Source organism: Acanthopagrus latus, chromosome 6, assembly GCF_904848185.1.
Source record: "Acanthopagrus latus isolate v.2019 chromosome 6, fAcaLat1.1, whole genome shotgun sequence".
Lineage (NCBI taxonomy): Eukaryota > Metazoa > Chordata > Actinopteri > Spariformes > Sparidae > Acanthopagrus > Acanthopagrus latus.
The window spans coordinates 1,584,163-1,598,805 of record NC_051044.1 but is presented as its reverse complement, the minus strand read 5'-3'; the positions used below and the strand labels follow the sequence as shown (position 1 = coordinate 1,598,805).

The 14,643-nt window shown below is 46.4% G+C and overlaps 1 protein-coding gene across 1 annotated transcript in view; it reads right to left on the bottom strand.

Annotated features, from left to right (window-relative positions):
- Positions 1 to 13,044, bottom strand: part of mmp24 (matrix metallopeptidase 24) — a 52,357-nt gene extending 39,313 nt beyond the window's left edge. Inside the window, exon 1 of the mRNA XM_037101910.1 lies at positions 12,597 to 13,044. Coding sequence (XP_036957805.1) covers positions 12,597 to 12,752 — 156 coding nt within the window. The 5' untranslated portion in view covers positions 12,753 to 13,044. The remainder of the gene's footprint in view (positions 1 to 12,596) is intronic.
- Positions 13,045 to 14,643: the final 1,599 nt, after the last annotated feature.

Genomic DNA, 14,643 nt, shown 5'->3' with positions numbered 1-14,643 from the left:
ATGTCTCGCCTCGGTTCAATCACTGTTAATTGCATGTGCACATTACTTAACGGGCAGGATGTAGCCAATCAGAGGCAGAGTAGGGCCGAGCAAGGTAGTGTGATCTAAAATAACGCCGCTACAGCTGCTGTAACTATATGTCTGCTGACTCGCAGGCGTTTCAGGCGGTGCAGGAGGGTTTCCTGTGGGAGACGATGATTCTCTTTGGGCTTTTTCACTTTGCAGAACTTTAACTTAAACAGAAATGCTTCATAACACAACAATGGAAACCCCCAAAAGCATAATATGACTGGACAGGAGAGATGGCAGTAAGCCCGGAGAGGCAGCCACACTTGAGGGAACAGCCCAGAGAAATGCAACCTGACACTTCCTCAATTTGTAAGCAACTTCATGGAAAAACAAGCCTGAAGTCGCTTGTATTTCACAGACTTGGCAACCCAGGAAACAACGAGATGGCTTCACTAAAACAAAGTCAGATGATGGAGAACAGTTAGTCTCATGTATTAATGTGATGAAGTCACAGTCTCCTCTTCACTGACACAGATCATCAGTGTTCATGTTCTGCTTCTTGACACCCAAGTCCGTCTTTAAAAGCTTAATTGTCATGGCGTCGAGCTCATCTGTGGTGTTTAATCAACCCAAGTGTGAATGCAGTGGAGTCAAAAGTGCAACACTGTCTTTGGGATTATAATGAAGAGAAAGGATGAAAGAGAATGAAATTAAAATATGCAAGATTTGTTTCATCCAGCGCTCTCTTTCCTCTGATCTCGTCTCAACCTCGAGATCTTCAGAGAGAAACAACAGAACCGATCTGTGAATCGCTCTCTGGACTCTGTTCTTTCCTCCCCGGCAGACTCACTTCTTCCCGTTCTCACAAACATCTCCTAAAATAATAAGATTCCACTGAAGAAAAAACCAAAAGTCAACACAGTCGGCGTTCAGCGTTGAGCAGCGAGTGATTAATGAATGAAATGACTGTTCGTCGAGGCGCCAGAGAGCCGATGTCTTATATATTTGTACGAGCAAAATGAAAAGGAGTCAGCGTTGTTTTGTCGGGCAGGATTCCCTCGTCGGCTGAGGACGGGGACAGAAGAGGCACATTTAGAGATGTTTGGTAATGAAATTGGTTCCCGCTGATTCTGCACTACAGGGAAAAAAATCTCTGATGTGATCAAACTGATGGATTTCCTTCCTGTGCAGGCGAAGAAATGGTGACATGGACGAATAAAATATCGTCTGATTTTACTGATCCAGGTTAACTGCAGGGTGAAAACATGACAGCAGCTGACCGTCACCTCTTATGTTTCAAAGCAAATCGTTTGTTTTTCTGTTTCAGTTAATTGGACTCAGCGGACGGACGGGACAGACGCTGGTGTTTCAGATTAACCGGCGACCGCGGTGACGTAAACCGGCAGGCGGCTGCTGCAGGAGAGAACAGTTTGTTGTTTTTTAACTTCTAGGATTAAAAAGTGGATTTATCTCCATCCTCAGTCCTCGACGTGTCTGCAGCAACCAGCCGCAGAGCAGCTGAAATCCACCGCAACGTTCTGTGAGTCTTTATTTGACTGCTGAGTGGAAGGAAATGTACTTCACACCAGAACAGAGCAAAGATGCAGGAAAGGACAAGACGCTGCAGGATGACAGGGAGAACCGGAGAATCTGGTGACACACACACACGGATCCAGCTGTCACTCACTATCTTACAGCTGAAGTTCAGTTCAAATGAACCTGCGGACAAACTCACGCTAACGTGAGGCTAAACAATCTTAACACATGAACACCGACAGCTTGTTAGCCTCAGCTAGCTTGGTAGCTCCCAGCTCGGCTCACTTCAGCTCCGCCCACGCTCATCCTCTGCCAGGATGACACCTTGAGCTTCATCCTGGCTCTTCAGAAGCCTATGAGTGATGTCACGCTCAATAATAAATACACTGATCATTAATTTGGTCTACAGTGGAGACGTGAGAGCAAATGATGCCACAATAAAGATGACCTGCGAGAAAGTCGGCCGAAAAACTCACCACAGCTCTTTATTTCCTGTGAGTATAAAACGGTGCTGAGGTTGGATGGATTTGAAATCATTGGCTACAGGATGCTACAACCAGCTGGAGGTCATTGGCTGTTTCAGGCTCTAGGGCGGGCGTAGAAGCTCACATCTGCTCAAATGTGCTGTCAATCAAACGGCTGCTACCTCAGGATCTGTGCTGTGACATGAGACGAGGCGTTCAGTGACACTCGCTCAGCTGTGTTGGTTTTGTTGGCAAAGTAGCCGCTTCATTTCAATAAAAGCAAAGTTGCTCACACGGCGCCGGCTGTGATTGTTTCTCCTCCATCAGTCATTGAGTTCTGCGGCTCGGGGGGGTTCTGAAGAACAGCCCGACTGGTGGCCTGATTTCTTGATTTCTGGCTTCCTGCCGTCAGCAGGAGGGAGCAGAGCTCACCGTCGCTTCTGTGGAGCTCTGGAGACATTTTGAGTGTTTTTTACAATATCATATTAAATGTATGAACGAGACGTTCGCGGTGATCACAGCATCTCAAGTGTTTCTTTGTTTAAAAACAGAGTTCAGTGCTGCAACTTTACGATCACATTCATCATCAACTTTCACTGACGGCTGAGATGAACAACACTTCTCTTATCGGAGAGTAAAAGCTGATTTTGAGCAGCGACTGTAGGAACGCCGACTGTGACTTGTAGTAATAGAGCACTAACGCAGTGAGGGTTAAAGGTTCAACTCCCGCTGGAGCAATCTGAGCTTCAAATGTATGCAGTCATGTTGCCGCGAGGCACTTTGGATAAAAGCATCTGCCAAATGGCATATTGTCGCTGTCGGCTGAAGATCTTCTGTCTCGGAAATGTCAAACTTTTCAGAAACCAAAAATAACGTCTGTGTTTTTAGACTGATGACGGCGCAGGTTGGAAGTTCATCCCCGAGTTTCACTGAGAGGTTCATTAGTGTGTTTGTTTAAAATGAAATGTTTTAATTATCAATTTAATTTGATTTAATCTTTATCAAGTAAAAATGTCAACAGGCTCTGATTCAGTTTCTGCATCTGTCTGTTTAATGAGTAAATATCTTCTGACAGAAAAACATCTGGAGACGTCACAGCCGGAGAACCTGACGTCTGCAGACAAAATCATTGATTAAACAATCAAGAAGCAGCGAAGTTATAGAAAATGGATGACTGTTCTCAAATTCTTCATAACACACACACACACACACACACACACACACACACACACATTTTTGTAATGTGAAACTCTTTTGAAGATCGCTCAGGTGGGACTGATGGTCTCATAGCTATGACCTCATGTCTGTGGTGTCATATAACACACACACACACACACACACACACACACACACACACACACACACACACACACACACACACACACTGGATGACACAGCGATCAATGACTGCCAGGATATGGATGATTTAAGGCCACAAACACACAGAAGAGGAGAATCTAACTGACCTGTGAAGAAAGTTCATCTTAATGTAAAAACATCAACATTAACTCCACACAGCTCGTGTCTCCAGGTGCTCGTGTGATGTGTGGACCAGGTGTCAGACTGGATGCATGCTAACGTTCAGCTCAGCAGCTCCTGAGACGAAGGGTGTGAATCATGTCTCAGGTCAGTTTGTGACATTTTAGTCTCCAGCTGCTTCAGAACGCTGCGACTCTGTTTTACTGTGAAGCTCCAGAACTGTTCTGTGGACTGCAACACTTCACCTGACTTCCATCAGCATGGAGACAACTGGACTTTTAGGTGAACTGTTCCTTTAAAGATCATCTTGAAATAAACATCACTGCACCTCTGACTCTGTTTGACTGACAGGTGACCTCTGGGACGACCGTGCAGAAACATCAGAACAATGACAGCTCGGCGCCGAAGACGCTGTCGGATCATCGCAGCATCACTTGAAGAAAAATGTTTCGGGACGCAACAAAGGCTCGACGGCAGCAGCTGCTGTGAAGTGCTCGCTCAGCGCCGGGTGACGGACGGATGGACGAACAGATTCATCATCAGATCGATGGAGATTTGATGGACGGACGGAGCGGAGGAGGAGCCTGAGAGGTGGAGCGATGGAGGCGAGTCATCGTCTTCACTCTTTCACTGCTCTTCAAAGTTCAGTCAGGACGCGTCGTTCGTCACAGAACAGCTTACAGGTCGGCGCACAGCGAGTTATCATCACTAAGCCTCCCGCCTGATCCTCCAGAACTCAAACATTTGAAGCTGCTGTGATCAATATTTTCTATTTGCAGAGGATCAAATGATGTGAAAGGTGCCGCTCGCAGTAACAAACCCACAGAGAGTCACCGTCGGCTCCGTCGGCTCCACGGAGACTTTTTATCGTCTTTCAAAGTCGCTGTTATCTTTTTGTTTTGGTTCAGTCTCACGGCTCTCATCTCAGCACACAGACGGGTAGAGACCGAACACAGCTTCATATTTGTGCCTTTTAATAAAAATGAAACCTGGTAAGTTCTCAGTGTTGTGTAAACTTTTGACTGTGGTATCGAATATGCAGATTTTCCGAGGTACTGTATCAAAGTTATAGACTCCAGCATCGCGACAGCTCGACTCTCTGATGAAGAACCTGGAACATTCAGCTTTTTTTGGACGGCAGAACATGAAAATGTCCCGACGGCTTGTTTAAAATGAGCCGGTGGCGTCACGCTTACAAATGTTAAAACTTCTAATATAATCAATTAGAGTAAAGATGCAATATGTAAAAACTGTCGAGGACATAATCAGAACCGGGAGCTCGGAGCAGCGGACAAAGGCTAGCTGGTTAGCATGCGGAACATAATGTAATTATACATTTTACAACCAAACAACTAATAAACAAGCTGAGAAGTGGACAGATTAATCAATGAGGTAAACAACTGTTAGTTACAGGCCTGCAGGACTAATCATGGACCAAAGAGAGAGTGAACTCTGAAGTGTTGCTGCTCTTTCTGTGGGTTCACATAGTGAGTTCTTATTTTAATTTACAGTTGTAGAATAATATCCTGCGTTGAGTTTAAATAAAGATAAACAAATCGTTCAGTGTACGACCGGTGATGAGCATCATGGTTCTGTAGCTGCGGGCGCATGTAATAACTGAATCTACGTCTGAGTATGAACTGATTTCCTCTTCCTGTTCCTCCGCAGCCATCGAACGTCGTCCTCGCTGCGCCGACGAGCTGACGGACAGACGACCAGCCTGACATCCATTTTTAATTACAGCTGCACTTTCTGCGCTGCGTCTCGTGTGACGAGGCTCTGCTGGACTCTCCTGTAGAGCATCACTGTGCTGAGTTTGTCTCTCGTGTTAGAATTGATCAGCAGGGTCCATTAACTGATCTCAGACCAGCACCGTGCAGTTGTGATTCGATGACAACGTGAGCTTGCAGCACCGTCACTGTCGCTCCACTTTCTTTATCCTCTCAGTATCTCCAGCCTCTCCACCTTCGCCGCCTGACGTCCTGCCTCCTGCTGCAGGATTATACAACTCGTCCTCTTTTTCTTCTCGCAGGGTTTTTTATGCAGATAAGGCTGATCTTCAAACCAGTGACATGATGGTAAGAAAACAAGCTGTGAGTGACTCAGCACTGTGAGGCAAACATCCACTCTGAATACAGCGAAACACGCAAAACTCAGCGCTGCACCAGTCGACGAGCTGTTTTCACATGAAAGTCGTTTCAGTACGCGAGTCTGTGAAGGCAGCATCGGCAGCTTCAGGTGTGTCATCACCTGCTTCTATCAGCTTCATTTGTCTGCGTTCTGCTGCACAGATTGTGAGTTTTAAACATGACGAGCAGCCAATAGGAGCCTTTCACAGCTCGAATCATCTCACCTTCATCGCTTCACTCAGAGGCGAGCAGAGGAGGAGCTCGTTTCTTTATAAAAGCTCATCGCTCATCATCTGTGTGACTCGAGTCATTCAGTCCAAGTCTCAAACAAATCAAGTCGCTTTTCCTCCTCAAGTCACTGCAAGTCAATGACTAGGACAATAACTTGAATTTGTATTATAAATCTTGATAGTCAGTGAAGTAAATGACGTCAGAAAAGTTTATCAATTAATTCTCGATAATACAAGAAAATCTTTGTTTCTGTTGAACTCTGGAATCTTTATTTCTGGTGAATATTATTTGAACTCCAACCTGGAAAGAGGATGAAGTCGAGCTGTTGTTAAATACTTCAATCTGTTTAAAGTCGTCAGGACGTAACACCAATAATCTGTTGATCTTTACAAATCCGGATGATGGTGCAACAGTAACGTTGATGCCAGGCCTGAAAAAAACCCTCGTCAATAAGCATCTTATAAAGACTTATAATGGACGTCTTAGCGATTAACTAACACCTATTACAAGGTCGACTGATGATCTGTCAGCTGTGAAGTTTATAACTACATCAGACTTCTCCTGAACTTCCTGTAGATTAGAGCACAGAGCCACATCACAGGCAGCGGTGATTGGAACGCCTCTCCATCATCGCAGTTTGAAAAGCATGTCAGCTATTTTCAGAGGCGGGTCGGCTGAGTTCAGCCGAGCGACGCCATCCAGCACAGCCCGGCTTCAAACTGTTCTGACTCTGTCCCCGGCTCGCTGCATACAAACAGCACAATACCCTCATCAAATGCACAATGACAACTCCTCTTATTTACAGCTGCAGCTTGCACCGAGTGTGCAGTAAAGTGTGCGAGTGGGCGGGCGAGGAGGACAATAGCTGGAGAGGAGGGAAGTGAAGAAGACGGGAGACAGCAGCAGAGAGAGGACGGACGGTGAAACAATGAGGCTGCCCGTCAAAAAAGACTAAATGTTCGGGAGAAGCAGCGGGTGGCGATCGCAGAAAACAGACGTGATGAATATACTGTACCAAGCCCGGGCGCCATATGTGCACGCTCCACTTCCAAGGACGGCGAATCAGGACAAAGCTTAAAAACTACTAGTAACAGGCGTGAATTCACACCCGCCTACACAGAGTACAGACACACGCGGCTCTGATAAGTGCAGCAGTGCAGCCTCATTTAGCTCGTTTCTCGGGTGTAATGTAGTGTTTACAACACCCCGGGGGAGCAGCCGCGCTCCCCCAGCTCCCCCCGATCCCCCAGATACCCCAGATCCCCCAGATACCCCAGATCCCCCAGCTCCCCCCGATCCCCCAGATCCCCCAGCTCCTCGAGCTCCTCGAGCTCCTCGAGCTCCTGGGAGGGAGGAGAAAGACAGAAAAGAAGCCCAGAGAGGTTTGAAACACTTTCATCTGCTAAAACCATCAAACTTCGATCATCGTCGTAGTGATCTGCAGCCTGGACGCTTCCTCCATCATCATCATCATCATCATCATCATCATCGCTCATATTCACCACCGCTGAGACTGTTTACTGCCTTTACATCACAGTCACCATCACTGATGTTGTGATCATCATCCTCAGCACCACATCATCATCATCATCATCATCACCATCATCAGTGTCACCGTGCTGCAGGTCCGTGCAGCCATTTTGAGACGGCCTCTCGTCACCAGGACAGCCTGACACTCAAACACACGATCAGAGACGCAACATACAGGAAGTGACAGAATAAAAGCTCCTCTCTGCTGACTCCACAAATCACTGAGCTGTTTGTGTGGTAGGTAAATTTAAGGCCTATTGATTAACGTCCTCCAGTTGTTCCTCTCCTTCACTGTGGATGTAAAAATGAAACGCCTCGTCAATAGTCCCGCCTTTAATCCTGTGACTTCTTGACATCACCGTGTCACACGTCTGCATTATTAATGAGTTGAAGCCAACTGGGAGCTGAAAACACGACAGAACCGACCGGAGACGCATCGTCACGACTCTCACAGTAACTTCAGTGAAAACGATGATTCTCATCATTGTGAATTATATTATGAATCCTAAAATCTGTTTTAATATCTGCGCTATGTTTTTATTTCACATCATCATCCAGTCTGGGAGTAATGACACCGTCAGCGGAGGGATTGTTTTCCTGCAAACCTCGAAAATTAAATCTCTTCATTTAGATCACCTTTAATTTTAAATATCATTATATGACACGAGTCTTTTCCTGGATTTAAAGGCTGATTGACCGACTGCTCTCCTTCTTCACCCACACAGTCACTGTTTCCACATTACTGATGACTTTTGATCCAAAATCTAATTTTGTCAAAGTCTGTCAAAGAACTAATCGTCATTTACAGGTTATAAAGAGCTTCTGAAGAGAATTCAAAGCCCTAAATGTATATTTTGTGTATCAAGATCAGGGAAAGGACAGTCAAAGACTTGTGATAAATCTGTGTGATAAAACACATTGTAGTGAAGTGTCAGTATCAAGATAACGGTGAATATCCTCACATGAATCTGAACTGATGTTATGATCATGATGATGGCATTTTTTGTTTTTCAAGCTTTAAGAATATTCTGATTATCAGGATGATGTCATCAACCACAAAATCATGTTGGACCAGATAATCATGACGGGAAATTTTCATACTTGTCTCATCGTGATTTAGCCAATAACGTAAATATGAATGCTCAGATTTCAGCTCTGTGCAGGGATTATATAAAGGGTTCGTCAGACAGAAGAACAGAACAGAACAGCATCAGTGAATCAGAGAAGCTTCTTGTTAACCTCAGTATATCAACCTTTAATATCATCAGACATCATCAGCACCAGCGTCTGTAATCAATCACTCACTCACATTAGAACAATAACAGACTTTGGGTGAATAAACTGTGAAACAATCTGCACAAAAAGCTTCTCTGACACACAGCAGCAGCAGCTCCGGCCCACACCACAGTCGTCTGAACCTGCCCGCCAAAAATATTCCTTCAAAAACACACAAACACGAGTCGGTTCTGACCACAGAAATCTGACCTATTGTGTAAACAGGCAAACAGACAAAGGATCGCGGAGCCGTGAGTCAGACAAAGAGCTGAACGCCTCCTTCTCCCTCTGCTGTCTGCGAGCAACCATCTGTGTTTCCACTGCGCCAGCCTCGCTCGCTCTCCGTGATCGGAGCCGACCGCCACCACCTGAAGCCGAGGGAGGGCGGGAGGCGTGCAGCAAGGTGTTCCACCGTCCAGCTGGGTGCTGACGGACGACCCACGCGGTTCTCGAGCCGAGCAGAACAAAACAAAAGAGCCGATGTGAACCAACGAACGTCCTGAAGAAAGTCAAACTGAGCCGAGTTCAGCTCCAAGATGAACTTGCTTCAAACAGAGTCACATGCTAATAATCTGACGGTGTGTTTACATACAGGACAGTATTTTATTTATTCAGCCTTTTTAATGCTCTAAATATCTGCCAGCACTGCACCTCATGACACGTCGTCCACCTTTATTTACCTCAGCACAGGGCTGCTGTTCCCTCAAACTGATCAAAAAAACATGCGCTGTGTTAATTTACTACTTGAACTTTGACGAGGTGCTTCATGAGATTTTGCTGAATTATAGATCGTTCAATTATCAATCAGTTGAGCACCAACATGTATCAGAACACCGACTTCAGCAACAGTCGTGCTTTCTGCTGAGAATGATAAAAATATTGGCTTTTTCAACTTGAACACTCCTGGAGTCAGATTTTTGACTCGAAAATTTGGACAAACCTCAAAATCATTTCGCACTTAGCTCAAAGCACCGCTGTGTGTTCGTACAGGCTCACAGAATTACTGCGAGGCTGTCGACTCTTCTCGGTGCAAATATAAAGTATGAACCGTCTGAACCGCTCGGCTAAAAACGCCTTGAACACGCGTAACAAATCTCAAACGCTGTGATCGAGCACGTGACGCTCTGCTGTACAAAATCCTTCAACAAGCTTTAACAAGATGTCCAACAAGTGAAGCGAATCAATCCACACATGAAAACAAGATCAAAACATCTGCACAGAAAACATCAAGGTGTGCACAGACGTGACTGCAGAGGTGTGTGTGCGTGAGATTCATCGCCTCAGCAAAGAGTTGAGAGAAATACAGCGAAGTCGACTATCAAATACAAACTCTCAGCATCTCTGATCTCTACAAATCACAGCAGAACAACCAGCGAGTCCGAGCTGTTTAATCAACACAACCAGGCCGGCAGACAACCTGCACACCGAACCTGCTGCAACCCAAACCTCCAATTAACATTTAGTGATTAATGCACAGCAACTCTGAATTCAGGACGACAGGACTGAAATCAGGAGTTGAAGAGACGAGCGTCTGAACGCGTCTCATGTGTCCACGTGGCTGCAGCCAGCACACAAAGGAACCTGGAAGCTGTGACGATCCAGGCTGAGAGCGCTCTGATTGGCCGGCTGTGACTTCACAGGAGACGCTCTGTTGAAAAACATCACGTGATCTCGTCTGTTTGCAAGAAACGGAACAATATTTGAGCAGAGATGCACAAAAAACATTTATTTATTTCACTTTGCAACCAGAAATATGTGAAAACACGCAAATTCAGTTCAAACCAGCTGATCTGAATTTAAATTGTGTTCACTGCAACTCTGCTGATGTGGATTCTGGTTTTCTTCTTCTTATAAAATCATCAGGAGGACAACATGATCTCCTTTGTGTTGTGGAAGAATGAAATGAACAACAAAGTCTTCTTAACCACTTCAGATGACATCAGCGGTCACAATCAGGTCACGTCTTTGTCCTGAATAACAAAATGTCACCTGTGCTTGAACCAGCTGATCACAGCTGATGACATCAACCATCGATCTTCAACTTAAAGCGTCGAGCGCGTGAACATTTGTGTTTCACTGATTTCAGTACAAGAACACACATTTATAACCTGATGAAACTGGATCATGTTATGTGTTCTGGTTTCCCCTCTGATGTCCTCCAGCTACAGTAACAGCTAACAGCAGCTAACGGTACCGAGCTCCGACCGAACACGAACCTCGATACGATCTACAGCCGGCCTGACGACCGCGAGTCCAGTCCTGAGGAGGTTTCGTCAGCGAGCAGGCGTCCAGGATCTGAACCCGGCAAGAAAACCACCATTTCACACCTAATTAGTCGTGTTTAACGAGATCAGCCGGTCAGACAGAGTCGGCTACTTTCACAGCTGTGTGTCTGCTGATGCTGTTGGCAACAACAAATGTGTCACCACAGGAAAAATGTAAATATGTGGAAGCAAATAACCCTCCAGGAAAAAGCTCCTGGACCCGGGACTTTATCCAGAACCACACCGAACATTACCGTGAGACCCATCCTCCATCTAAGTTTGGTGGAAACTGACCGAGTAGTTTCTGTGTAATCCTGCTGACAAACCAACACACACACACACACACACACACACACACACACACAGAACCTCCTCGACAAAGGTAAAAAAAATCAAAGCTAATTTGACAAGTGATCAATAATACAGTCTGATCTTTTGTCTGATGTGATTCTGAACTGAAGACGTCACCTTAGAGGCGTCTTTTTGCATTTTCCCTGATGATGAAGAAGATAATCAGCACATTAATCGATAAAGAAAACAATCAGTCATCTGTGATCGAGAGCGCTTCGATCCTCGTTCACACAAAGAGTTGAAGCGCTCTGCAGCAACAGCATGCTGAATGTTTTTCTCTGCTGAAACCTTGAATGGAGGCAGAAGCTGTACTGTATGACATGTACCAACAATAGCTGTTGGGGAGGGATTTTGATTTGTGAGGGTGAAACCAGGCTCAGTGAAAACATCTCATCCTTTGTACGGCGCCGTGACACTCGGCTGTTAGCAGCCACGCTCAGCACAGCTGCAGGCGCTTCCTTTGTCTCAATGAAAGTGTCACTCGCAACACAAACACCGCTGGAAAAAAAAACCTGCCGCTGATCACGTCTCCTGCAGGCGAGAGACTTCTTCTTCTTCTTCTTCTTCTGCAAGCTTTCTCTTTCATAACACATGACCCACATTCTCCAAACTAGGTATCATGCATATTCAGCACGAGGAGGGATTCTGCCTGAACATCAGCATCACACATCAACAAACTACTTCCTCTCCTCCGTCTGAGTGGCAGCAGCCTGACACCACCACCGGCCATCATCTGCACCACGTCAAAGATGAAAACACATCTGTCTGCACCTCCTCTCCTCCTCCTCCTCCTCTTCTTCTTCTCCTCTCCTCCAACTCGCTGCCATTTCCATAAATTATGGAGGGAGGCTATATTTGGACTGAGTGGAGGGAGCAGGGAGAGTCTGGAGACGCTTTGTTCAGCCTCGCTGCTCTCTGCATGCTGATGGCTGCTTATTGACAACGTGGGCTCATTAGAACACACAACCATCTGCATGCACAGAGTGTTTAACCCTCAGCTGCTCAGCGCCCAGCGGCTGCTGAGGACGTCAGAGGCTCCTCACCGTCCTGGACGGACTGACTGAGGAAACAATTAGAAAGCTGATGAGCAAAAATAAAAAAAAACACCTTTTTGTTTGCGTTCAGTGCGCGCGCCGACAACAAAAGAGCAGCGCGCGCGGAGCTGATACACCTGCTGCCATTCAGAAACACAAACACACCGCGGAGCGCACGAGCCCGGGGGGTCATAAAGGTGGAGATAACAAACACGCGCACACACACGCACTTTGTGTTGAAATTGCGCGCGCGCGTGTGTGTGTGTAGATGTTGGGCGCGCGCTCGCCGCCTACCTCCACAATCAGCGTCTTCTCTTCTCCGCAGACGGAAACGACCCAGAACAAAATGGGAAAGTAGCAGGTCTTCCAGCACAATCCCGGGAGCCCCGCTTTCCTCCTCCGCCTCGCTCCTCCACCTCCTCCACCTCCTCCTCCTCCTCCCGTCGCCATGGCTGAGTCCCCGAGATCCCCCCCTCCGCTGTCCGCCGGTGATGTCCAGGCTCCTGCGTGTTTACCGGAGGAAACAGTCCGTGTGCTGCCCGAGCTTCATCCCGTCTGTCTCCGTGTGTGTGTGTGTGTGTGTGTGTGTTGTCTCTCACTCTCTCCGGTTCATCGGTGCAGACGCGCGATTGGTTTCCTACACTTGACGAGCGCCCATTGCGCAGACTCAGTCCGGATCGGCGGAGCAGCTGGGGAAGCCTGACTACAAGACAGAGAGGCTGCAGGTTGGTCGGTCCGCTCCGGTATCACTGAGGAGGAGAAGGGGGAGGGACGGAGAGAGAGAGAGGAGGAGAGAGAGAGAGAGGGGAGGAGAGAGAGAGAGAGAGGAGGGAGAGAGAGAGGGAGGGAGAGAGAGAGGAGGAGAGAGAGAGGGGGAGAGAGAGAGGAGGAGAGAGAGGAGGGAGAGAGACAGAGAGAGGAGGAGGGAGAGGGAGAGAGAGAGAGAGAGGGAGAGAGAGAGAGAGGAGGGAGAGAGAGGAGGGAGAGAGAGAGAGGAGGAGAGAGAGAAAGGAGGGAGAGAGAGAGAGAGAGGAGGGAGAGAGAGGAGGAGAGAGAGAGGAGGAGAGAGAGAGAGAGGGAGAGGGAGGTGATGGATGTGGTGGATGTTGTTGCAGTAACGCGGTGCGGACACAGGGAGCGCTGCAGACTCTGGATCAGCTGAAGACTGAGCAGCAGATACATGTCAATTAAAGGAGCAGTCTGCAGTTTTAATGAACCTTCATTGAGTAAATCAAAAACCTCTTTTTGTTTTCAGACAAAAACAAAACAAAACAAAAATTCAAGTTGACTTTTATTTTGAAGGCGACTGCTCACAGGAAATGCAAAATGTTCAGTTGGCTCTGTTGTCATTCATCAAAAAGGCGTCTGCAGAGCAAACCAGCAGCAGCCGTCTGTAGTTTTAAGGAACATATTTAATCAGAAGACAAAGATCCTCATTGGCTGATTGATTTGTTTCCAAACAAACTCTTTTTGTTTTCATGACTCAGTGAACTGCAGCCGTTCACAGCCACAGCGCGACAGCTGCGAGGTGCGTCACTTCATGTCAACTAATGAATTCACTGACGACGGGTTTGATTCATTTGTACGTGCCCTAATTTAAACACTAGACCTATTTACACCTTCATATGTGCTAATCATGTGAATACAGTGTGTGAACAGAGGGAGCGTCACCTGAACAGAGACGTGAGGAGGCAACGATTCCTGTCGAGGGATCAGATCTACAGTTTCAGAAGTGTTAAATCAGAAGCTTCTCCGTGGATGTTCACGTCACTCCCAGACAGTTTTCTTTCCCTCAGTTCCACCTGCGATTAAATTATGAATGAGTGAGTTTTGATTCATAATGCATTTGATCTCAGGTGTCCTCAGGTGTCCTCAGGTGTCCCTCTGAGCTCCATGTTACATGTGATCCACTCTGCGCTGGACGGGGAGAGACGTCTCTGTAGGAGTTTCACCTTCACAGTTATGTTTTCCATGTCTGAACGATGCAGTGGTGAAATAAAACAAGATACAGATGAAAGAAGAAAGAAAGACGATCGCAGGAGGGAACTTATATTCTTCTGTTTTATTTGTTTTATCTATTTTATATTATTTCCCTGTATTCATGTCGGTTCTTTCATATTATCTTGTGTTTCTTTTATATCTTGTCTTCAACAATCTTAGTTGTGCCTGTTAGCATGCTAACATTTTATAATCAGCACTAAACACAAGGAGGCTGAATGTCGTCAGCTCAGCAGGAATCTGGACACAAACTAAAGAGTTGAACCTGATGTGAATCCACAAGAGATTTTACTCACAACCATCCCGACCTCATGAGAAACATCAGTGTGTGTCCTCCTCTGAA